Source organism: Cryptomeria japonica, chromosome 3 (assembly GCF_030272615.1).
Source record: "Cryptomeria japonica chromosome 3, Sugi_1.0, whole genome shotgun sequence".
Taxonomy (NCBI): Eukaryota; Viridiplantae; Streptophyta; class Pinopsida; order Cupressales; family Cupressaceae; genus Cryptomeria; species Cryptomeria japonica.
Window position 1 is genome coordinate 554,235,907 of NC_081407.1, and position 27,229 is coordinate 554,263,135.

General features: G+C 37.7%; 1 protein-coding gene across 3 annotated transcripts in view; it reads right to left on the minus strand.

The window, feature by feature from the left end:
- Positions 1-1,663: 1,663 nt before the first annotated feature.
- Positions 1,664-27,229, minus strand: part of LOC131029893 (CBBY-like protein) — a 184,908-nt gene continuing 159,342 nt past the window's right edge. For all 3 annotated transcript variants that reach the window (XM_057960555.2, XM_057960553.2, XM_057960554.2), the window contains 2 exons: positions 11,213-11,293; positions 1,664-1,915 (listed from right to left, as the gene is read on the minus strand). In XM_057960555.2, coding sequence (XP_057816538.2) covers positions 1,904-1,915; positions 11,213-11,293 — 93 coding nt within the window. In that variant the 3' untranslated portion in view covers positions 1,664-1,903. The remainder of the gene's footprint in view (positions 1,916-11,212; positions 11,294-27,229) is intronic.

Below are 27,229 nucleotides of genomic sequence, written 5' to 3' on the forward strand. Positions count from 1 at the left end.
ACAATCAATTAGCAATAAGATTACATATATTCAAAGTTACCATAAAAAAAAGTGCTAGCAACAAAATTATCTTTAGAGGACCTAAATGGGAACCACCCCTAAATGGAACAACAATGAAGCCTCTAAAGGGAAGTCTAAGCTATTTTGGGGTTCGAAAAATCTTGAATGACTAAAGGAAATTTAACTAGGGCTTTTTCTTTGTCTATTGAGTCGAATCCTTGGGGGATTGGTAGAAGGTTTAATTTTTTTTACTCTCATATGTATCAATATAGTATTGGTAGAAAACAATTCACAAAAGACTATTAGCACATTAAGGAAGGTTTCCCTAATTGAATTACAACCAATAGTTTAAGTGAAATAATTTAAATGATTGCCGCATTTATACAAAGTGAAGCCATTGTTGTTAATAAGTGAAATAAGCTACTAGATGGTTTGGTAATCAAGATGCAAAATCCTAAACCACTATATCTAGTGTGGCTCCCCAAAAGGTGGTCTAGTATCAAACGGCTTTGGCTAGTGACTTGGCCATGTTAGCCATCTCTTGAAGATATTATCTATACATAACCTATGCATCATTGTTTCCCATCAATGTTGATAAGATGACGAAGTGAAGACAACACTTGTATGAGTGCTAAGTGGCCTTTCCCCATGATTCAAAAGTATTAAATTAATGCTTCTCTAATCTTTGCTTTCATTATGATATCTATTTATTTCAATGTTCTCATAGCCTCCATGTTAGGTCACCGAGTCTTAAGGGAAACATGTTAACATCTAAAGATGACCTTTATCATTCTTGATTTATAACATTTGCAATTTGTTAAGTGGTTTCTTGGGGATTACATTGTGATAAAGATAGACTTGAAGACAAATTCATTGATTCCTTTAGAAAATAAGCAAACATTGAAGAGAAAGGAAATGCAATTTCTCATCAAACGTTCTTTTTTCAAGGAAGATAAGGAAGACAATTAGCTTTTGGTAGAAAGGAGAAAGAAGAATTGTTGGAACACATTGGCATGTCCATTCGTTATTACAAGACTATAACTCATATTTACTGAAAACTATGCTTGTGTTGTAGATACTAATGGTAATATGACAAGAAGTAATCTAATGTCTCTAATGTAACTTTTGAATCAAACTTTCATTTTAAACCATTCTAATTTAAAACTTACAAACCTCCTAATAGTATAGGTAGTTAGCCTCTTGTATCCTAGCAATCCATTCTTGCATAAAATGGTTATTTATTTGATGCATTAAAGTATATTATTTTAGCTAATATATAAGAAATTTATGAAAAATTCTACATTCATTGATGTATTGATGTATGGTTTCGGCCTTTTAAAGAGCCAAAAAAAAAAAAAGAAGAGCCTATCTAATCCTCATGTATTTTGATGTAAAAAAACATATAGTTGTTTTTTTAATCATTCATGTTGCTAGTTTGTAGGGATCATTTATATTAAGTTTATTTAAATTATTACTAAATAAATTTTTTGTCATAAAATACAATTACTTAGTTCATAGGAATTAAAGCATATTTATAAATTTTCACTTGTCAATGTATTTTATAGTATTTCATAAAAATATTGTTAATGAGGTATATATTATAGAATAAGAAACAATATGTACTTGAAAATTTAGCATTTTCTTTCAAATCAGTAGAAAAATCAATGCATAAATCTTACCATTTTATATAAAGTTTATTTAAGAAATCAGACAAATTATTGATTTTATTAAATTGAAGAACATTAATAAATACATATAAATGGATATAACCATTTTGTTTTAACAAATTTACTAACTCACATATTGTTTCTCTAATAATTTTTTACAAAATTCCAAGTCAAATTGTACATTTGGAGGATCACCAATATAATCGAAAATTGCATCTGCTTTATCAAATTCTTCTTCAGCTGTATACCTACACCATTATAGAAATCTATATTAAGAGAACATAAAAACAAAAACTCTAGTATAAAAAAATGATAAGAATTTTTATTAAAAACAATAGCAAAAATCAGATTATTATTGCAAATAATATAAAAATAAATAAATTTAATAAGTCATTAATGGGTGCTTATTATTATTTACAATAGAAATACTATTCTAAGTATAATATCACTTCATTAAGATTCAAGTTTCTGTTAAGAAAAAATTATTTTGGGAACTAAACAATTGATTAGATGTTTATGGATTATATTACCCTGCTAAATGTGTAATCACTTTTATTCGCGAGTATTGAGAAAAGGATATGCCTTGGCTGGTCCTAGAATGTGTAAATTTGCTATTTGGCTGACAAAATTTTGTTTCCAAATCCAAGGAATTGGATTATCAATTTACAATTTACTAATATGATATAATAAAGTTATTGACATTTGTCAACATTGACTCCGAATTCTGAAGGGAGCTTTGATTGGCTAGAGACAAGATTACATCAAAATGATTACGTATTTCTAAGTGTTCGAGGATGAATAAGAATAGATACTTAGATAAATGCAAAAACCCTTACACCAAAGTACAGGACATTACAGGAAGTAATTTGATGTTTCCTTCAATCTTGTATTTATATTCCATGGCTTTCAATTACTCTTTACTTTTTATTCATTCAAGACTTCAGCTTCCAATAGTCTCATGGGCCAGTTTTGCCCCTCCTTGGACAGCGTCCAATAGTTATTAGTCCTTGCTTTATAAAGTGGAGACTATTGTTTTCACTTCGCTTTTTGCAATTAGTTTGCAGGTTGGAAATCGTGTCATCAAAGAAGAAATGCAGATGCCAGTCACATTTTTCATTTTTTAAAATTTTTTTTCTTCTTTCTGGTTTTTCCTTTTCCCTGATTGGAAGCTCAAATTTTTGAGCATGGCTTTTTAATTTTTCTATTAGAAAGTAGAGGAAAAAAAATTCTGGCAAATCAGTTTCAAAAGTTAGGATGATTTTTTTTCATATGTTCCTATGTTTACGATGATGGCTTTTGCAAATTTCCTATTATTTTTTATCAATAGCACCAAAAAGGTGGCATAGTGCGGCAGGTGGCATTCTTAAAACAATTCACGTGCCTTGTCTAGGCTTCCACATTTTGCATACAGGTTCAGCGAGTGGTAGGAGATTCTATGCACTCGGTTTGTGGTTTGCTTTGCAAGAATTCTTTCAGTGAGAGGAGATAGTCATAGCCAAACCTGAATTGGCAAGAAATCTTTTCCTTCAGACTTCGTTTTTGGACTTGGATCTTCTCCTTATCAGGTTTTCAATTCACTAATATTGTTATACATTTTGGGGTCTCTTGCATCCTTTGTTCCTACGCCTTCAATAAGCTCTATCATCAGTCCCCCAATTACCCCCAATATTATTGGAGGCAGAACACCCAGCATGGCCCCCGCTCCTACCGGTGGTGAAAACTCAACATGGGCTACCAAGGCGGGGAAAATGAGCTTGCTTGGAGCTGTGTTGCTGCCCTTGCTGCTGTAATTGATTCAATAGGTGTCATCAATTGGTTTGATAATGTAGGGTGTTATATATATATATATATATTTATTTTGGAATACTACAGAACATATAGAAGCAGCTTTCTGATCTTCTTCCAAACAAAGTGATGGTGGAGATGCCTCAAGTACTGAAAAGTGTTCAAACATATCAGACACTTAAATTATTTTAATATTTTAAAATGTATGATTGACCTTTTTTGTTTGATTTCTTTCAATATGTCTATAGAAAATATACAAAGATTATTTTTTCATATTGAAATTAATTTACATGTATGTATAAATTTGGAAAAATTAATAAGAAATTAAGAGCGGCTGTAAACTATTATAGTTTTGTGCTTGTTGAGAAAACCCCTAATTTTTTTGTTTGTGATACTCCCTTAATAGGACAATGGTGTGATGGTTACGCCGCTATATGATGGTACAAGAAAATAAAATAAAATTTGAGAAAAATTCATCCATTCTTAACGATGTGATGGAATGTTTGTTTACAAATGAATAGAAAGAAACCGCTACACCTTTTCGTTAATGCTTTACCCGTTGCTTTTGTAGGTGTTCTCTCTTAATAACCTGGATTGTGATGGGATTGACACAAATTGCATAAAGAAAGAAGATCTGACAAATAAATGTCAGTTTGAGATGTTTGTTTCCGAAGGTTTTCTGCTCATATTGATTTGTATCACACATTGATCACAGTTACAAAGCTTTATTCTGTTATGAAATTTCAGACTCCATTGCATTTATTTTGCATTAAATAGTATGGTATCTATGCATCTATGATCGTAGTAACATGTTGTCGTAACTTTATTCCTGAACGGTTGTATAGTTGTGATGGTCAAATAGATGGTACATTTGATATCTTGGAAATCCTAGCATGATACAAATTCCATAAGCACATTTTCAATGTAATGCTTGCACAGGTGTTTGTAAATATACATTTTCTAATCTCTCATTTAAAATCATAAGCACTTTACTGTTTGCAGATGCAATTCAGACTGCAGGTGTGAAGTCCATAAAGTTTATCATAATGTATCAAATAAGAGAGAGAAAACTAATCAGAAAATGTTGTTGGCCGTTGTAAATCCACAAGCCCGAATCTGTGTATTGTTAATACTTAAGCATATTTATATTTCAGTTTATAATTAATGCAGACAGGGATTTCACTAGAGTTTGTAATTGCAACTGTCTTTATATATATAGGTTTATAACAAGGGTTATATTTCAGCATTAATCTGTAACATAAATCAACTCAATTTTTGATACTGTTTGGCATGTTTATTTCATTTGGCAGGGATTGTAACAGCAAAGATCTTCATATGCTGATAATGTTGGGTTCTCCCCATGACCAAAGCTATATTAACCTTAAAAGCAATGTTTCCACTTGTTTCTTTAAAATATTATTTTAATCCTCTTTCAAATTATGTGCTCGATGTTCATACAGAGCAGTCCCACTCGTGTGCTTAGATTTCAACTATCACTTTATTGATGCAAATTGGAATTAAGTAGTAAAGGCTATTTTCCTGGCTTCGGATGACATCTTAGATGTATCATGGTGTCATCTGATTGTTTCCATTGAACATTCATATGGTTGCCTCTATTGTGCTTTGTGTTCTGATTCAGTATTTATTATAATACATGTACTCTTGTACCATTTCCCCTGTATATAAAATGTTGCTTTACCCAGATGCATCATATTTTCTGCTGGGATTTAATGTTGTTTCTGGACTCTTTATTTGTCCTGCTTTCATTCAAGTAATATTTTAAGGGCATGGTATGATTTTTCCTTGAAATAGATTCTTGGTATACATTCATGTGATAAGTTTGAAATAAATCTCACTCCCAAGTGAAATAAATCTCACTCCCAAGTAAAATACAAATTTTCGAAGTCTACTTTCATTAGATTAAAAGTTAGTAATCTAGGACTATGTCTGAGCAATGCCCGTAGTTGGTATCTCAAGACCTCTAATCCACTGTACACCCTGGATGCTCTAAAACTACATTCATTGTTTTAAGCCTATTTACTGGATGTGGATATGAGTTCAAACATTTAACTTCCTGGCCTACACATCTTGAAGGCACATGTTCTCCTAGCTGAGATGTGCATGATGCAAGATATGAATCCGATATAATTTCCGCTTAACATCATTCACTGATGTCATTGCTATTGTCAATAAAGTTGAGTGCTATAACCAATTGAGAAATGAAATTTAAGTCTCCTAACTGTGAGGAGATTCATCAGTCTTTGAAGAAAGCTTCATGTGGGTCAGTGTCTCTTCTTTTATTAAACTGATGTAAATTTTTCTTTGTTGTTTTCTCTTCTGTAATGAGGTTGTCTTCACAAAGAAAATATAACAGTATGGACTGTGAGGAGAAATGAAAAAAGGATAACAATTCATTTTCTTACCGGCAGCAAATATAACAAATCCAGAGAAATCAACTGCTAATCTCTGCATACTCAAATTGATTATTTTTTCACAAATATGCAAGTTAAAAGTATCTTGCAACAACTTTCCTATTCCTATTTGTGTTCCAATAATTTTAGAGCTCAACTTTTAATTTTAGCAGGACAAGCATCCTGGAAGGTGGCAAAGAAATTCCATGAAATCGTTGAGTCCAGAGTCTTGAATTTCCTCCATATCTGCCAGGTAAGGATATATATCTGCAACATCAAAGATTGGATTGATGTCGAATGCTCAGGCGACCAATTTTCTTCATGAAACCTCTCTTTCCAATGGTAAGCCATGATTTATTCACCTTCCATTGCCACTTCCACAGCAACAATACACACTCTCTCAATAGTTTATATCAATTTTGCTTGCAATGGCCAAATAATTTATACCAATTTTGCTTGAAATGGCAAAAACGGATGAAGAAAGGAAGAATTGTGCAGTTGCCCGCTTTGCACTAGAAAACCACATCAATACAATAAAGAATACAGAGGGGGATGTCAATAGTTTATACCAATTTTGCTTGCAATGGCCAAATGTCGTCGCCCCAACAGAAGCTCAGATGGGCACTTAAGCTAATATCCAAAGATCTCTAGTTACGATGCACTGAAAGACCTGGATGGCCATGACCAGGTAGGCATTGAAGAATTGCATGACCAGTATCAACATTTACATTAGCAAAGGGATAAAACTCGGAATTGGTTTCATCAGTTGAGAGAGTTTGTCATCTAAGTTTGGCTCATATTACCGGGATTCTGCAGGAGGCACAACATTTCTCCCATAACATTCAAATACCCACCACGGTTCCGTAAGCAGAAAAACAACTATTGCGGAGAACATTCAAATTCCCACCACGGTTCCGTAAGCAGAAAAACAACTATTGCGGGGAACATTCAAATACCCACCACGGTTCCGTAAGCAGAAAATCAACTATTGCAGCTCCAAATTCACGTCAACCAGCTTCAGTTGGAGAAGTAGTAGTGGGATAACAATTTTGAGAGCCTTCAAGACATATACAAGGACATCCTTCTGGCGCAACAAGGTAAACACACACACTCCATTGCAAATGGGGAACCCCTCTTTTTTGTTTGTTAGGTTAGTTGTTTTGGCTTAGTTTTGCTTAGCTTGGTAGTAGTTTTAGTCTCCTAGCAATTGGGGATTGGGGATGCTAGTAATGTCTTGTCAGTTCGGGAGGGAACTTTTCAATTCATAAGTAAGAGTCCAAAAGGTACGATCAAGACAAGGAAAATTCCCTGTCAAGGTCAAATTTCCGACCTTGACTAGAAAGAAATATCCTTGGATAAAATAGGTTGATTTTCCATTCCTAAGTTGAAATGTGGAATTCAAGCTTGAAATGTTAAATCTAAAGTTGAAATGTTAAAATCCTGATGATGGATCACAGAGTGTGATTCGTGTGATCCGTGTTTTCACACAATCAAAACCAGAAGTAAGAACAACAGCTATCATGGATTGCGGAAAAATAATTTGTTTTGTTAAAATCCTTGTTTGAGATATGAAAATTTAAAATTGAAATGCAAAATCGAATTCCTAAATTGAAAACCATCTCATCTTGGCTGATTTGTTTAGGATTGAAAATCATTTGAAACATTTTGGAGGGAAATAAAATAAAATATAAGACCAACCCGACCTCCTTATCAAGAGTGCAAGTACTATATGGAGTGCATATTAAAGAGGGATTAAAAGCAAATACTTTTCACATGAAGCAAAACAATTCAAGAGTGAATAAGGAGCAGAAGTTAGCGAATTCAACAGCAGATATGGAGTGCAGATTAAAGAGGGATTAAAGCAAATACTTTTCACATCAAGCAAAACAATTCAAGAGTGAATAAGGAGCAGAAGTTAGCGAATTCAACAGCAGATTGTGCCATTTTCCACATGGAAAATCAAGATTCAACGTCAAGCAATGGAGGAAAAGGTGCTGTTGTTACGAACAAAAGCAACGGAGGAAAAGGTGTTCTTGTTATGAACAAAAGCAGGAATGGTTGCAAGGATTAATGTAAGGAAGTAGATGAAAAGGACTCAACAAGGCGTAGGAAGACAAACGTATGGAATTCAGATGATGACAAAGAGGGAGCTTTTCAAGAACATTACTCTATGTTGAAGGAAAGCAACATGGAGAGGTCAAGCTCAAACGTATCCAAGACATCACGAAGGATTGTCATGAAGATGAAGATGGAAGTGCAAAATAGATGAAACGTAAGGAAAGCCTCGTGAAGTTTCAGAAGAGCTAATCAATCTTAGAAACTCATCCAGTGGAGATATATCTTGAGTATCAAGAGATATGAAAGATGAAACTTCTTCATGATGAAATAGAAGTGGAGTTGAAACAAAGAGCTAGATGCAAAGAAAGAACACTTCGAGAAATGTGGAAGCCAAGGTGTTACCCACTCATTTCCAACAAATCAAACACATCAAGGTCAACATGTCTAGATTCATTGAACTTGACTCATCCAAAGGAGAACACGTGGACATGTGGATGCACTAAATGAAATGTCATCATCTACTCCTTGTAATTTGTGCCATTAAGGCTATGTTAATTCTCATTGGTCCTTTTCCTAAAAGGATGTGCGTTTATGGACTTGCAATTTTCTCATTGGAGGATATTAAATGTAGAAGGTGGTAGTTGTAACCAACTTCACTTAGGGTTTCTTTGAATTATCTTGGCTGTTGATTTAGAATCAATCCGGATGCTTCATTTTGTAACTCGAAAGTCTATATAAGGCTTGGCCTTTTCATTTGTAAAGGTTAATAATATAGAATAATAGAATAGTTAAGTAATAGTTAATAGAAGTAGTAGGTGGAGGAGGAGATCAAAAATTGTTGCCAAGACTATGATGGAATAAATACATGATTTTCATTGAAGATATGGTGGATCTTTGTGTATTGTTTCGACATTTTGCATTGTTTCTACTTCTCAAGTTTAAGTTGAGATTTATTGATTTTGATGGAGAAATGTGAAGATATTTGATAAAATTCCTGGGTACATACCATTAGTAGTTTATTCATTTCAGATTGTAGTGTATGGTTAGTCAAAACCTCATTTTGGCAATAGTTTGATTGTGGATGTTCATTTGGATTCCTCCAGCACTAGGTATTTGGATGAATGTTTACAATATGAAAGTCTTTCACTATCCTTAGAAGATTGCACTCTTTCTATGGCATTGTGAGCTATCTCTGGTTAAGTAGAAAGTTGTTCCATAGGGAATTTGTCTATCTAAGCACTATCCATTATCATAATTGTCCTTAGATCTAGATTAGATTCTCTAACCCTTATCCCTTTTGTCTTTTATTTGAAGTTTGAATCAGTTTAGCATTCAAGTTCTAGTTGCTTTGTAGAAGTGAAAAGCATAAGTCCCTTTCTGAAAACACAGAATCACATCATTCATTGAGTCAATCAATTGCATTGTTTAGATATCACATTTATAAACCTTGGGTAGCCTTAATAGATCACATTGTTTAGAATTTGAGGTTTCCTTGTTCAATAGAGGACGGAATACTTTAGATATCACATTTATAAACCTTGGGTAGCCTTAATAGATCACATTGTTTAGAATTTGAGGTTTCCTTGTTCAATAGAGGACGGAATACTTGGTATTTTATTATGGGTTGTAGGGTGTCACAAAACACGCATCAACAAGGACAAGTCAAGGTTTTGAAGAGGGGATGATGTTGTCATGAAATGGACAACAAATAGACATCCAAAGATCTTGCAGTATCAAGCCCGTGGAGCATGAGAGTTGGAACATAGCATGTAGGCTAGGGATACTTTGTAAGGGTCACATTCCATTTTGTAGATATAAATATATTATTGTAGATATAAATATATTAGAAGATACATTCACCAGTAGCAAGGTGAATATAAGGTTAATATAAAGAACTATACAAAGAGGCATGAAAGGAATGTATATGCTATGCATGTATATATATAGAGTTATAAGGATATGTATGATGTATTAAATGAATACAAATAATACAAATATATTTGAGTCCTAATATATTGTGTTGTGTATGTTCTTGTTCTAGTAAATAGCTAATCTTCCCTCTGGATCTCATTCCCTGTTCCCTCAATAAGACCAAGTCTGGAATATAAAGACTACAACACTAGAAAGTCACTAGAACTCAGAACTTTGGTCTGTGTCCCTGAATTTCTTGCTAACAGTATCTTATATACATATTTTTTTAATTAATAGGATGTTTTAGTCTAACCCCTTTCAAATATATTTACAATACTTTTTAACAAATTTATAGTTATTCTTTGTCAAGTATTTACATAATGAACATTAGATTTTCACAGTTTATAAGACTGAGTAAAAAGCATTTTGAAAAAATATGTTTTATAGACATTGGATTACATTCCATGATTCATCATCAAATTCTATATATATATATATTTATATTTTCTTTATACCACTTATACCTAATTACAAAAATAGTTACTAAAAAGACTCCAGCAGAAGGACCTCTTGTAACTGTATTTCTATACTATAAACATATCCTTATTCACTACTGTCCTACTCTAATTCAAAAAGGTATCCCTATTCCTATCCCTATACTTGTGCCCTTACCCCCCAAATATCCAAGTAACTATGCAAAATCAAATATGACATAAAATCCAACATAACAAGGCAGAACAAATTTAAAACATGTTACCTACATAATGATTACAACTACCCAATATTGTAAGCCAATTATTGATTAGATAATTATTCATCTTTAACTCTTTTAATATTTCTTGCAATGGTATGCATGCTGAATTGTCTATTCCAACTTGTAATTTCAGTTGCCTCAAAACTCCTTATAAAGCATTAAGTTGGATCTAGAGACACTAATTTTTTAGTAAATGTACATAAGGGACCCTAGAACCCAAAAAATTATTTGGCAGAGATGCCAACTCCTAGTTGGTATTGAAGACTATACTATTTGAATATATTATAATTGCAATATTACTAATGTAGTTTCTCTTGGAATTGTTTCTTTAGATTTGTGTTATGAGGGATTATCATGATCAAATGGAATCACTAGCATAAATATTCAACCATACAGTAAAAAGAATGAGTACAATTCACCGTGCATTCTTGGCCAAGTTTACAAATTGGATTTTTTGGCAGTTGAAAATTGACGACAGAAACAAAGGAGAATATGATGCTTCAAAAGCTACAGTAGGGTCCATCGAGTTTGTAAAGAATATGAAATGAGGATGATTAGATACACTTCTATTATGCCTGTTGTCAAAATTAGAATGGTCAAATCAAATGGACGAAATATGAACTTACCCACTTTTCGTCACTATGCACTTCATCCCTGCTGCTTTGGCTGCTGCAAGACCAATAGCGCTGTCTTCTATCACAACACACCTTAAAAGAAATGATTATTGTTAGTCAGGAAAGTTTAAGCAATGCTAAACTTATCTAGGTCAATAACCTAGAATAAGATATGCACCAATATATAACCACTCAAATCATTTTTTTCTAAACAAGATGAGAAGAATCTTCTGTACATTCGACTTTGTATTCAAAAATGAAAAGAATCTTCTGTATCATTCGATAAATTACTGGGCCTTGTTTGTTTTCATTACTATTCTTATACTTACTAATTAAAACGCCATCTATTATAATATCATTTTCATTCTCTATTCTATACAAGGTTGCAGGAAAAAATCTCCAGTCTCAAGACATCTCTTCCCTCACTCTAAAGTTCTAAACATGTAAAATAAAAAAACAGTTTTGGAAATATACCATTATTTCTTTTTAGCTATATTTGATTACTGACTCGACGAATCCTTATAAATTATTATACCATTACCAATTACAATCAATAAAACCCTTACACGTTATGGGAAAGAGAATAATAAAGAATTTGTAGACCATTTTTCGCATGATTCATTGGGACACACTTAAAGCATGAAAACATAGAGAAATGAATGTAAGCTAAAAATATTAGTAAATAAGGTAATTAAGTAAATATATAATATCCCAATTAAGTATATACAATTATAGCAAACAAGAGCAAGCAGTTCAAATTATTTATGAAAATAAAAGATATTGAGTTAATCGAGTTCATCCTACGTTGTGAATAATTATGAAACAAGGGTGAATTATTAGTCAAATTGTGTATCAAAATAAAATATTTTGAGTTAATCAAGTTTATCCCATTTTGATAATAATTGAAACAAGGGTGGCGTATTAGACATCAATACATAAAAGTCAATTAGGAAAGAGGTTATCGATGAAAATCTAGAAGCAGTAGATTTTCTAATGATCACCTTGCCTCCCCATGTCTCCTTGTCTTGTGACTAAACACAAATGTGGAAAGATAAGTAGAGTCATGAATACTCAGAAAATTAAACTTCCTTGTAATTAAACAAAAATGTGAAAAGGTCAAGAAGTAACACTCTGTTAGATAATATGATCTAAAAGTTAGTTTGATTTTTATTAATGTTGTGTTAGTTTAATGTAAGTGTGGTTAATATGGTAGCATAACTTTCTAGTTATTTGCTGGATGCAAATTTCATAAGCGAATTGGGCAAAATCATAGTCATCTTTCACACTGATTTAAACTAGCATTGTAGAGCGAATTTCCTAGATTTTGGGCAGCAACACTCTAGCTGGGAAATACTATACGTTGTTGTAGGCATTAATATTTTATACTTACCATTGATCATTAGCATCTGGTTTCTGCATAAATACTAGTTGCAAATCATTTATGTTTGGATGCTTGTGAGTTGAAATTATAAACTGCATTTAGTATTGCATCATATATTTTGTGTTCCATTTTGTTATAAAGATTGCATCTAAAACAATAAATAATATTTGGAAATCACTGACATTAGAGGTTTCGCAACCAATAGCACCTTACTTCCTGCATTATATGTGATTGTGCTCAATTTCTTTGTCAGATGAGTGAATATTGTTGGAGTATAACATTAATTAAATAGGCTTTATAGTTTAATAAATAAATAATGTTAGTGAATAAAATCAGATTTAATAAATAATTAGATGTTAGTTTCTTGGAAGTTGTTCCCGTGAACAAGTTGTTTAGTTTTGTATGGGAATCAATGGCTTTATCAGCCAATGTGCAGCAATGTATCATGAACTCGATTGAATCCATTGAATATTATTTCCCTGTTTTGTTATTAATCTGCAATGATGGTTTAGTTTATTAGCTATTCGCTCTTATATGGTATCAGGCGTTGCAAATGCCTGTGCCTGTGTGTTGGATTAAGATGCTGAAGAGGTGTTGTTGGGCATTTAAAAAGAAGACCAGTAGGAGGCATATAAAGCATTGAAATCTGTAGAAGATGCATTTCAGAGATTTTTGGAGAAGGCGATTAGGAAAATTTTGTTGCACAGTGGTATGATGAGAGAAGATTGGCAATGGAAATGGAGGTTCCATGCTGCAGATCACAACACAATATAAACATTGGAAAGCATTAGATGCTGTGCGTGCCAAGTAGTGGAAATAAACCAGACAGTTTTGTTTGAGCTGTGAGGCATCTAAGATGGAGAGAAAAGATGCGTCCAAAATATGAAATCAAATCAAATGCATATTTTTCAATAGAAGGTGATCTGAGAAAATTCTGATTTTTAGCACGTGCGATTATAACAGTTTCTTTTGAATTGGGGTTTATTTTCATCTTCTAAGGGCGTAGATTGGGGCTGTGTTTCCAAATATCATTGTGCAGCATCAATAAATTGTTTTGTAAACAGAATTTGGAAGGCGTCCTGCTAGGCATAGAGGAGGAGGGGCTTTGCAAGAGGAAAGATTTCTGTTTCATTTGAGTGATTGGCAAATTTTTCCAGTAGTATTAGGTTTTCATTGTTCATCATCGCCATGCAAAAATGAATTGGTAGCTTCACATGCAACAGTTGTTTGCACAAATAGGGGCTTGAATAATTTACGTTATTGTTTTATTGAACCTTAGTTTATTTTCAAAGTTTGGTACTATAGATACATTGGGTGATGTGGTAATATGAGAGGCATATTTCTAAAGTTGGTTTTTTAGAGGTTTTGGAGTTTTCTGAAGTGGAAACAAAATTGGTTGAAGGCGTGGATTTATTCTTTTCTGCTTGAAGGCTTTTTCAGGAGTTTGAATATAATGATTATTTGACATTTTTGGATGGTCAAGTCTTAGCAATAGATGCTAAAGTATTTATTTATTCACATTTGGTTGGTGCTTTGTACAACAAAGGAGGGATTGCTTCTATAGCATTGGAAGAGGAATGAGACACATCGGAGGAGATATGGACTTTCGGAGAAAAGGTGTCTCATGTGCAGCACTAGAGGAGGCATTAGACACACTCGGAGGAGATGTGGAATTTCAAAGGAAATGTGTCTCATTGTGCATGAAGGTTGGGAACACTTTTATGTTCTTTCAGGTTGTGCAGATTGTTGTCGGGAATAATCATTATGTTATGTTGTTATATTATGTTTATGTTGTCGTCGGTAATAATGAGTTACGGCGGTAAGTTAGTTAGCCGACGGGTAGGTAGTTGGAGTCGCGACGGTTGTGTCGCACTCCTTCGGCAGTCATATATTGTACCACCTCCGGATGTTGGAGAACATGTAATATTGATGACAGATATAATATGAACATCCTTTGACATTAATGGCAAGATTATTCTGGTACTTCTTTTGTATTTGCATTGTGCATTACTGTTCGATTTCTGTATTCTTCCTGTTTACCCAGTGAGGTAAACATTTGGCGCCGTTGCCGACACGAACTCGGGAACAGGAGACACGGAGACACGGATGGCGCACAGACACAATGGGCCTACCCGTTGGTGAGGTGAACCCGGAGGTTGACGATGCCCAAACAGAACTCTACGTAGGAGAAGACACTGCGACGAGAGAATTTTCGATTCTACTCCAAGTAGCCATTCAGACCTACGTGCGACGAGAGGCGGCGGAGGCGGAAGTCCCACCAAGTGCCGTGTGGACAGCGTTGGAAGTGAGTCCGGAGGTAAATCGGTTGATGAACCATCTCCCCCGACTGCTAGCACAAGCATCGTTGGCACAACAAGCTCGCCTGGAGGAGATTGCCCGAGAGGAGCGACGCCAAGAAATTTTGCAACAGTACGAGGAATGGGAAGCAGAACGAGATGGCACCAGGTCAGGGGCATTTGAACCGTGAGCCATACGGGACGGAATAAAAGAACACTTATTGTAATAATTATGTCATATTGTTGGCATAAACTTGTCTTCCACATTATGAATGAATAAAAGTGTTCTACTTTTTATGTCAAGTATATAGAAAGCGGTTTGGGAATTAATGCCCAATACACTGAATAAAGACAAAAATAAGCCACAATATATAGATGAACGTGCAGTAGCCCAACGTACCTTGATCCTTGAACAGCAAGCGGAAAGGCGACAGAGGTATAAGCGAAGAGAGGAGGAACGCTCCGAAGGGGACGGTGAGGCCAGCGGCCACCCATGGAGTCGGGAGGAGTTACTTGCGGAAACCCGCCGCAGGATAGAGTGTACCAAAACTCAGTTGAGGGAGTTGAGGGACTTGCCACACACACCAGAGGCTAGCAAAACTCCAAGGAGTGGGGAGGAGGCAGGAGAGGGAGAAGACACCGGGGCTGCCAGGAGTGTCGGAGGGACACCGGGGCACGGCGGTCAAGCAACCCTTATAGGATCTGACCCATCCGGAGTAGGACAACAGCCACCAGTAGTAAAAAGACAAGGCATGGCACAAAAACAAAAACTTCCAAAGTTCCATGGGGATGGGAAAGAAGACCCTGTCCGCCACTGTCGCACTTGTGAAACAATTTGGGGAGCGAATGGTGTTACCGATGAGGACGAGTGGGTAACACAGTTTCCCGCAACCCTGAGGGGCGTAGCCATCGACTGGTTTTCGGATACGGATAAGGCTAAAATTGGCACATGGCCAGACTTGAAGAAGGAATTTCAAGCAGAGTTTCGTCTCCTAAGAGACGATAATGAGATCGTAGCCGAAATATACGGCACGAAACAGAGAAAGGACGAGACTGTTCGAACCTACAGCCGGCGGCTCAAAGAGCTGCTAGGAAAGATGGAGAACCAGCCAGCAGACGGACTGAAAAAACGGTGGTTCGTGGAAGGTCTAAAGAAATCCCTTAGACGAAAAATGAAGATAGTACCTCCCTCTTCATATTCCGACGCCTATAACAGGGCAATGGATTTAGAAAGTGAACAGAAGATGTCCAAGAAGAAGAAAAATAAATCCTCGTCGGAGGATGATTCCTCTTCTGACAAAAGCGATAGCAGTGATGACTCTAAACGGAAGGTACGGGCTCTCCAGAAAGATATGGAGCGAATGATGAGAGAGATAAAGGCAACCAAAGGAAGCACAAGCAAGGGCGACGAAGGGGAGTAATGGTGCACGGACTGCCGTACCGACGGACACACCAAGGGGTCTTGTCCGAAAAAAGCATTTTGTGATATTTGCCAGATTGCCGGACACCTTACCAAGGAGTGTCCGTACAATATGAGGACCCGTAACCAACAGGTTCTCTTTACAGAACCATCTGCGTCAGCCGGCACGTCCCAGCCTGCGAGCAACAACGCCTCGTCTGGCGGCTATCGAAACAACAGGCGAGGAAGAGGTAATAATAACAATACGAACAATAACGGAAGCCGTCTCCAGTATGACGCCAAGGGCCGGCCAATTATCCAATGTAGGGCCTGTAATCAGTGGGGGCACTTCGCCCGTGATTGCACGAAGGAAGCCACCCCTCAGCACCTCTGCCGTTGGTGCGGGCCAGGCGACCATGAGGACGCAAATTGCCCGCAGGCAGGGGTTAATCTCCTCAACATTGAGAAGGCTGAGAAGACTGGTGAGAAAGAAGTACTGGCGATCACCCGCGCCCAGACGAAAAAAGCCACTTATCCCGACCCCCGTACGGAGAAGGAGAGATTACGGGAGGCAAAGGCCAATATTGAACGTGAGATGACGACCGAACGACGGGACAACGAGGTGGCGAGTACATCATTCCGTACGGAAGCGGAAAATAACATCATTGAGCAAATCTTGCAGATAGAGGTGCTGATAAAGGTAAAAGACCTTCTAGACTCTATGCCACAATTGAGGACTGCCATCCTCACCAATGTGCAAGGCACCGCATCGTCGAGTGCACCACAGGTAGGGGTTCCCGCCACCGCTTCGAAGAGTACACCACAAGTGGAGGTTTCCGTTAGCCCTTCGACTGACCCGATGTTACTAGCCGTGAGCAGTGGTAGACACCCAGCTGTGGTAGAAATGGGTATCCGTGGGACCATTCTGAAGGACACCATTGTGGACGGTGGATCTGGGGTGAATGTACTACCAGAAGAAACATGGAAGCGGCTAGGGAAGCCCACCCTATGGCCACCCACATTCAACCTGGTGGGAGCGGACCAACACGGCATTAAGCCACTCGGCCTGTTGATGGCCCAGCAAGTGACAATTGGTACGCAACCATTCTTGTTAGATTTCGTGGTTATTCCCTCGAAGAAGAAAGGCTATGACGCCATCCTGGGGAGAGTGTGGTTGATCAACGCGAGGGTAAACCACAATTGGAAGAAAAATACACTTTCCATGGAGAAGGGAGGGCGAAAATATACCATTGACCTACACACCCAAGATGTCGGCGAAGAGCTCGCCTCTTCCGACTCGGACTCAGAGGACTCTAATAAAGGGGAAGGGGGTCCCGATGAAAGTAAGGGCAAGAACGTGATGGAGCCGAACAGTGAAGGGGTGCTAGAATTGGAGGGATGTTCTGAAGATGAGGTTTGCTCGACTAACGGGCTCTTCCATTGGCAAATGGAGGATTACGAAATGTTCCAAAGCTACAGGCTCGAAGTAGAGGAACCAGAGCAACCAATAGAGGTGTACCTGCCAGAATACAAAGAATATTGGAAGGGAGACGCCCCAAACCCTGGCGACGTAAATAATCCGAAGAATGTTGGCAACGATTGGAACCCTGTGTGGAAGACCACAATCTTCAAAATCCTTATTATTCTTCTTCTTCTTATGTACGGGAAGGAGACCATGGTCCCTGTAGAATTTGTGGTTCCAAGTCTTCGGATGGCCATGGAAAATAAAATTGCCACCAATAGGTTCAAATTGAAACCCTACCATGAGAGGCGCATAGGGGACCCGAGAGGCCGGAAGGACACCCGGGAGTCCGGAGGGGGACTCGAGAGGATGGAAGTGGACCCGAGAGGCCGGGCAAGCGACTCGAGAGGCACGGGACAAAAGCAGGAGACTTTTGGGCGAGGAAAACCGAGAAGGATGAAGAGCGATTCCAGAGACAGGGGTCTCGAGCCGAAGACTCTCTAGACAACTTGAAAAAAAAAAAAATGGGAAAAATCGCACGGTCGTATGATAGCGACTGTACGGTCAAAAAAAGTACGGTCGTATGACAGGCGACCGTACGGTAAAAAAAATTAAAAAAAAAAGAAAGAAAGAAAAAGTGGCCACCGTACGGTGGACACAGCAGATGGCACCACCGTGCGGTGGAACCATCGACGGTGGGACCACCGTGCGGTGGCACCACCGACGGTGGGACCACCGTGCGGTGGACCCACCGACGGTGGCACCATCGTGCGGTGGAAGCCACCGAAGGCCGCGGGAACAACACGCCGCACACGGAGGATAGAAAGAAGACACCGCCGCGCAAGGATAACACACCGCACACCGCACAACACCGACCACGCACCGCACGGCCTGATCAACACGCACAGCAAGGGTTACGCACACCAACGCGCAGCAGCCTTAAAAAAAAAAAAAAAACGACGACGGCCAGATTTCAAATGATTTGCTGGAGTTTGAAGCCAGGACACTGGAAATTCAGAGTAGAAAAGAAAGGTTTTTGGCATCTTGAAATATCACAGAAATGCAGTGCGCCATGGACTTTCGTGGGGTTCTGAAGGTTGTAAATTGGTGTTGGCGGCGGGGGCGCTGCCCCTCGACCCCGCCCTGTACTGCGAGCTGCCCCAGGATCTCGCGAGGGGCGCTGCCCCTCGACCCCGCTGGGGCGCTGCCCCAGACCCCGCGGGGGCGCTGCCCCTCGACCCCGCTGGGGGCGTTGCCCCCAGACCCCCAGTTTATTTTGAGCTACAGAAGACCACGGGAAGTGTTGTGGTTGTCCGTCTTGTGAGAAAGAAGCCTGCAGCTAAGCATTGGCGGGGAAGCCATAAGCCGTAGAGGGAGACGGATTTGGAGGTTGGGAACAAACAGAGTTTGAGGGAAGGCATTGCAGGTCCACGCAGTTGTATGACACCAGGGAGTTATTCAGTTCAGTTTTTAGCCTTTGGGGAGTGTGATGGAGGATTTCAGGTGTCTCCTAGCATTTGTGCCAGTGGATTGTGGCCACCTCCAGGCATGACTGGTACGCTTTGAGGAACTCGGAGGATGTCTCGGCGGGACGTGAGGTTGTCGTGGTGGATGCATAGAGGGCTCGGGAGGAGCCGACCACCAGGTTGGAGGCACTAGTCGCGTGAGACTTAGTTCAGCGTACCCAGGAGTTGGATGCTGGGAGAGCAGCACGGGTGGCTATCGAGGACAAATTGGCTAGGGAGACAATATCAATTGAGTAGCAGTTGGTGGAAGCTGAGACTGAAAAACGTGTTTTGTAGACAAGTTTGGGTTAGGCACAGGAGGACTGTGATGGCAAAGGAAGCAATATTGGTGAAATCCGCACTTGAGCATCGGCTGGTAGCAGAAAAGGTTTTCAGGCGAGGACGCAACAAGTGTATAAGATCTGGGCCCGACTAGCGTCAGTAGTTCCTGCCGTTCATCTCTATTTTGTATTAAGTCGTCGGAGTCGACTTCTTTTCTTGGGGGGGATGATGTTGTCGGGAATAATCATTATGTTATGTTGTTATATTATGTTTATGTTGTCGTCGGTAATAATGAGTTACGGCAGTAAGTTAGTTAGCCGACGGGTAGGTAGTTGGAGTCGCGACGGTTGTGTCGCACCCCTTCGGCAGTCATATATTGTACCACCTCCGGATGTTGGAGAACATGTAATATTGACGACAGATATAATATGAACATCCTTTGACATTAATGGCAAGATTATTCTGGTACTTCTTTTGTATTTGCATTGTGCATTACTATTCGATTTCTGTATTCTTCCTATTTACCCAGTGAGGTAAACACAGATGTTTGCGAATTCTACAGCCAGGAGATCCACTGATGTAGTCAGTTTGGTGTTTCTTGGGTGAGCAAGGAGGGTTAGTGAAGGCACTTCATCAAAGTCTCCAGAAGGGTTGTGTTTAACCCTTACAATGTTCCACTTTTGTTTGGATTGATGTAAGAAGGGGGGGAATGCTGGAGTATTACATTAATTAGATAGGCTTTATAGTTTAGTAAATAAATAATGTTAGTGAATGAAGTTAGATTTAATAAATAATTAGATGTTAGTTTCTTGGGAGTTATTCCCACGAATAAGCCGGTTAGTTTTGTATGGGAATCAATGGCTTTATAAGCCGATGTGCAGCAATGTATCATGAACCCAATTGAATCCATTGAATTTTATTTCTCTGTTTTGTTATTAATCTGCAATGATGGCTTAATTTATTAGTTATTCGCTCTTTAAAAATTGCAATCTGGTATTGATTTCATTTTCTATTGTTTAAATTATGATAAACGCTATCACAATTGCAAATTAATAAAGTGATTCTGCGCTGATATTAATCTAGATTATTCTATCCATTTAAAAAAAAAATCTTTACTATTTAAAAATTGTGTTGCAGGGAGACACGTCTCTGACCCCCTGGGATGTGTTTCTCATATCAGAAGTGCATGCAGAGACGTCCCTATCTACAAGAAACACCCCACCCACTTTTTCTTAAGTTTCCAGTTAAAAATCTAACCACCTTGCTATTTAAACCCAATACAAATCTAATTTTTGTAGTTATGGAGTGAAAATTTGGGAAAAACCAGTGGATTTTGCCGATTAAGGGGATTTTGTAATGTAAAACCTGCATATATAATCCTCTCTGTGCTTGCACTATGTATGCATTCAGTGTTGTTTATTTCCTAGGCACTAAATTTGTATGCAAATTAGGCGATTTTAATGCCTAATCCAACAGTTTTAAATTTTTAATGACTAATCCCATGGTTTGCCAATGTTCAAGGTGGTTGTAATGATTATGCCAATATTTTTTTCAAGGATAAGGGGCAACTTGTAATGGCGTTGCCCATGGTTTTTTGGGAAATTAAGTAATTCTGATTTGAAAGTTCAGTGTCATGATATTTTCAATTTTAAGGTTAACAATTTAATATATCATTGAATTATTTAAAAAAAAAGGCATCTCCAAGTACCCCTTGCCTCCTATATTTCAAATATAGATGTACCAGTACCAATACTAATTTCTCGTACTTGTATCGGTACCAGTCTCCTGGCAGCCATGTTTATAAAAGTTATCATACCTGCTAGGGTTTAGTTTAGTCACTCTAATTTAATTTTGTTGAGTAGGGTTTTATAAGAATCTTATTCCAATTTTTATACAAATTAATGCAAAGTTAGCTTAGGGTTTGATAGTCTAGCTTTAGTTTGCACTTCTTGTCTATTTCAATTATTCTAATAATAGTAAATTCAAAAAAATAAAAAAATCCAAAAAAAAGAATATTTTACTTCTACATTTTCACAAAATATTATAAAAATTTGGTAAATTGTTTATTATCCCAAATTGGACACATTTCAGTGCAATTTGCAAACAACAATTTATGCAACAAATAAAAAATTAGAATTCCAACATGCAAAAGTCAAATTTCAACAAGAAGATGCTTGTAGCAAAGGACAAGTGAAGGTATAATTATGTATTTATCAAATTTTATAGTTATACTTTCAGCTGGTGGCTAATGGAATAAAATTTCAAAATGCTAGAATAGGTTGATACGAAATAATGAAGTTTTCAAAGCTAATGATAAATTAGATGAGTTCCATGTGAAAGTTTTTGAAGACATTGCTGCACAAGAAGGCTTTGAAGAAGTTCAAGATGTTCCCATAACTATGAATTAGTAGTGTGCACATTTCTACATTTTAGAATTGCTAATAATAACAGATCAGTCTGTAAAAATGACAAAACTTGTGGAGATACATCCTAGGCATAATAAAAACTACAATAAATCTCTACCTGCTATACAAAGAATTCAAGATCATAAATAAAAAACCTGGCCTTGGGAATAACTCGGCAGCCCCAAAAATTTTAAAAACTCAGTACTTGGTAAAAATTCAAGGAAAATCTTGGCAATTTAATTGAAAATTTTAAATTACATATTTTTTTTAAAAATTCTTATAAAAAAACACATTGCTGAATTTGTTGAGCATGCTTTCCATCATATATGAATCAAAATTAGAGTTTAATACATATCATAGACCAAAAAACAAGTTCAACCTCTAAATGAGTTACAATGTCGCTTCCACTAGCCATGTCACGTGTAGAAATTGCCTCATCTAAAGAGATTTTTGACAAGTTGTGTAATAATAACATCTAAGTTAGCACACTCAAGAGTTATATCCCAAGTCCTCATTAGCCCCTCAAGGTAGTCAGGTTTCTTTTTTGACAAGTCCCAATAACTAATGGGATTTGAGAGTGGAGACCTTGATGGGGTTGAGGGGCAATGCCTCTCATGGGATCTGGGGGCAACACCCCTTGTGGAGGTTTTGGACAATGCCCCCAATGGAATTGAGGGGCAACACCCCTATCGCAATACAAGGCAGGGTCGAGGGGCAGAGCCCCTGCCACCAAGCCCAAATTAGAGCCTTTGAAACCTTCATCACCATGAAAATCGCAATTTTTTAACTACAAACAAGAAAAAATAAATTATAAGAAATTTGGATGAGTACTTACTCGTGAGTTTTTCAGGTGAAAATCGCTGAGAGTTTTACAAAATCTCGTTAGCAATTTATTGGGTGAGTAACTCACCTGGCAGATTGGATTGCAAGTACTCGAAAAGTTTTGCAACACCAGTTACAATGATGCTTTTCCTACCACTCACTTGGAGTTTTCATGTAAAATGATTTCACTTGCTGTAGAAACAAAGAAATATGAAAATGGCAATGTATCAAATAAATTGTGTCTGTATTACATACAATACTAGTAGGTGAGGTGGAAATTGTTTTACTTTTTCCCATTTCTCTTTACTCAATGTCACAGCCACAACCTTTAGACAATTCTAAGCCTAATGAAAAAACAAGTTTCAGAAAAAAATATAGTTGCAAAAGGGTCTTCTAGTGCACAATTTTCAACACACAATTGAATCATAGTCCAATGAAAGAATGGTGATGAGCTCATTTTTCACATAAGGAAGCCCTTAAGAAAGCTGGAAGTTGTGGAAACAAAACAAACAACCAAGTTAGATAGATATATAAGGATACTACAAGAGCTTTAGGACTGTGGATCAGCAAGCAAAGCAATCTTAGAATGAGAAAGACAGAATACGTGCATCAAACAAAGAAATGGAGAAGACTTCAAGGGAACTACATAAGCAAGCCTTAGCAAAATTTACGCAACCAAAGGAACATATTGCATCATACGAGGAATTCAAAAAATGGAATTGAAAATTACCAAGAACGATTTGGGATCCTCATCTTACAATGATTATCATTCACGAAAAAGTTGGAAATATTGAAATTGCATTGCTTGAAGACGAGCAATTTTGGGAAGGGCACACTGTCATGTTCCCTATTCAAAATACTTTCATAATAATATTTTAAAGTTGGACCCAATAAATTTATTTTATAAGGGCAACTTAAATATAATTTTTTTTTTAAAATGCCAATATAAATGGACATCATAGCTTTAAGTAATACTTAACTGAAAAAGTGTTTTTGAATACTTTTGGATGGAATTTTTGAAGAGTTAAAAGTAATAGACTCCTAATTAATTACAATCACCAAGCCTTTGAATAGGGAGAAATCGTAGGGAATATTTGGATAAATAGAGGTGGGAGATAAGAAGAGAGGGAGGATTCGCAAGCAAGGAAGGATGATAGGTTCATGAAGAGAAGAATAGAATAGAAGAGAGGAATAGAGAAGATACTTTTAAGGTATCGAAGAGAGATAGAGATAGGAATAGATTGGAGGTGAGATGCAACGAAGGATTAGAGAATGGAATGAAGAAGAGAAGGTAGGAAAAGATATAGAGGAAGATAGCAAATAGCAAGTTGGAGCAGAGAGAAATAAAGAAAAAGAGAGCAAGATAGAGGAGAGCAAGAATGTAGAAGAGTGACAAGAGATTAGGGAAAATGGAATAGTGGAGATTTTGATGTGTTTACGATCAAGTCGTAAAAGATCAACGATGATCATCTCCGATTTAGTGTCGAACTTAGGGGTTACGCTCTTAAATGAGTGTTAATTACTTTATTATTATCAGAGAAATTCTCTAAATATAGAAAGGGTAAGGACTCGGAATAGAGATCTCGTGAGATAGAAGAGCGCCGAGGTGGAAAGTATTGGAACCCGGACATATTGCAAACAGTTTGAAGTTATCAAGGATCGTAATAGCCATGGATCGCGTTTCTTGAGGTAGCCTCAAATCTAGTATGTTTTGTTGAAAGGATTTAAGAGATTAAGAATGATCTAGATTTATATTTATGAAATAGTTAGAGTCACAATATCAATCAATTTATTACGATCATGCAAGTATAGATGCATTAATGATATATTTCATGAAAGTTGGTAGATTAAACTTAGTGAAACTCTTAGAAAATTAGATCACCCAATCCTTTAGAAACTGAGTCAGAGGATAGAGAGAGAAACTCTGAAATTGAACTACGAAAAAGATGAAACATTAGGTTTATGACTTATTAAATAGTGTATTAATATAGTTGTAATTCTTATTTTCTTGAAGTCTTAATTTGAAAGCTATTTATGCATTTTGTTGTTTTAAGAAAAGATTGCCTGTATTAGGATCTTGTGTAAATGGTGTTTTCAGTCAAGTTTAAATTCCGTTGCAATTCTGGTTGAGTTGTCATTGTGTCCTATGTTATTATATTTCCTTGGTCAAGTGTTGATGTATAACCTTATTGATGTGAGCCATTATGTGTTTTGTCCAAATGGTCAACCTTTGGTTAGTGATTGTGTATCCTTCACCTGTGGTTTGTCAGGATTAGGTATGGCTATCTGTTTCGCCATAGAGTTCTCGTAGAGAGACCTTTCCTGTAGTGTCCTATGAGAGAGAGTGGCTTTCGAGCGGAGGTCGTGCCCGAAGTGGATGACAGTATAACCCGTCGGAAGTCAGATAAAAAGTGATAACCTAAAAATTGATTAGGGGGTGGTTAGAATAAATATTAATTAAGATAATGTGCCTCGTGCATAGGTGTAGTGCTTGTACAGGGCTCATAATGTTACGAGAAGGCCTGGAATGGTAAACTTACCACCTTGTCTTCATGAAAGGATTGGTAGGGTCTGCATGAAACTTAGTTGGAACTGGAGGTTCGGGAGAGGTTACCAGGATAACCCAGGATGGGGGCCGGGACCTATGGAGGTTGTACCATGGTATCCATCTTAAGCTATGCGATGACACTCTCTCCTTAGAGTCACTAGTGTTTGTGAGTTGAGTCACATGGATGTTTGCGGAGTTTTGTAGTTCTTTCGTACTTGTCTTACTTTGCTTGCTTGAGGGCTTTCTACTATCTCCTAGCACGGTGGGGTGGTTCCATTTCGAGATCACATGGTCGGGTGGTAGTGCCACTTGCCATCGGATGTTCTGGAATGTATCTTCAGGCGAGGAAGAGCTTCGCTGGTGTTCATGGTTCGTGGTTCATGTACCAGCTCATGTTTGTGATCATTGTTCAGTTGAGACCTTGTGGTCATTGTATCAACTTTTATGTAACCTTGATATTGTAACTTTGTAATCCGTGGTATTTGTGGTAACCATGTATTTATGGATATTGTAAAAGGGAATCATTGGAATGTTTATTAATTCAGTTGCCTTAATCTTTTGTATATATGATCTATGAGAAATGAATGCACTGAAGTACTTTGATTCTTTCATTATGGAATTTAGATGTATGGTAGATTTTGTCTTAAGCAATTAATTTTCCTAATTAGCTGAACAATAGGATTAACCGTGATGTCAATAAAGTCTACGAAGTAATCTTTGTTGGTAACCCTTAGGAAATCATGTGTTAGTCTTCCGCTGTGTTATTAGACGTGCAATGGATATAATTATGCACTTAATCTTTTAAAAAAAAAAAAATTTATTATGCCCTTTTAGTGGCCTAGATGTATTGTTTTTCCTTTAGGGTTTCTGGCGGGGCATTACACCCAGCGCTCGAATAGTTCTTGAGCATGCAAAGGGTTGAGGGGCATGAAATCCCTCTTCAACGACTTCCTCGCTCTCTGACACGTATCACAACCTACTACCCATTCTCTGGCATCATTATACAATGTGGGCCACCATAGGCCCGCTAGCAGCACCTTTCTTGCCATAGTGTTTGGTCCCATATGGCCTCCCGCAGGCCCCTCTTGTGCCTCCCTTAGAACGCTTGGCACTTCTTCCTCCATCACACACCGAAACAACACCTGGTCGGGTCCCATTTTATATAACAATCCATTAATCAACTGAAATGTGCGGCTTCTTAACACGAGTTTCCTCTGTTCTCCCAGTGGCATACCTTGTGGGAACATGGAGGTGGGGAGATATTCCCCGATGGTAGTACTGCGATCTTGAATAGGTGAGCATCTGGAAATTCATCATTCACCCCCTCTGGTGGCTCTCCCGACCTAATCCGGGACAACTAATCAGCAATGACATGGCTCTTGCCTGGCCGTACAATTATTGTGAACGTGAACTCCTGAAGGAGCAGTAGCCACCTGCTTATCCTGCCTTGGATAATGGGTTTATTTACTAGGTACATCAACGCCTGGTGATCCACATAGAAAGTGAAGGGTGTCGCCAACAAGTAGTGCCGAAATTTCTATACGGCAAAGACCATTCTGAGGGCTTCCCTCTCGGTGGTACTGTAGTTCTTCTCGGCTTTCGACATCAACCGACTGGCAAAATAGATGGGATGATCCAACCCATGTCCCCCTTCTTGTGCTAGTGTAGCCCCAATGGCATAGTTCAAGGCATCCACGTGTACGTGGAATTCTTGGTTCTAGTTTGGATAGGCCAGAATGGGTGCTGCCACCACTCTCTTGATTTCCTCAAATGCTTCCCCTTGTGCCGATTCCCATATGTACGGTTCACCCTTTCTTGTCAGTTTGTCCAGTGGGAATGAAAGTTGGGCAAAGTTCTTGATGAACTTTCGGTAGTATCCAATGTGTCCCAAGAAGGACTTGATTCCAGTCACATCAATGGGCGACTCC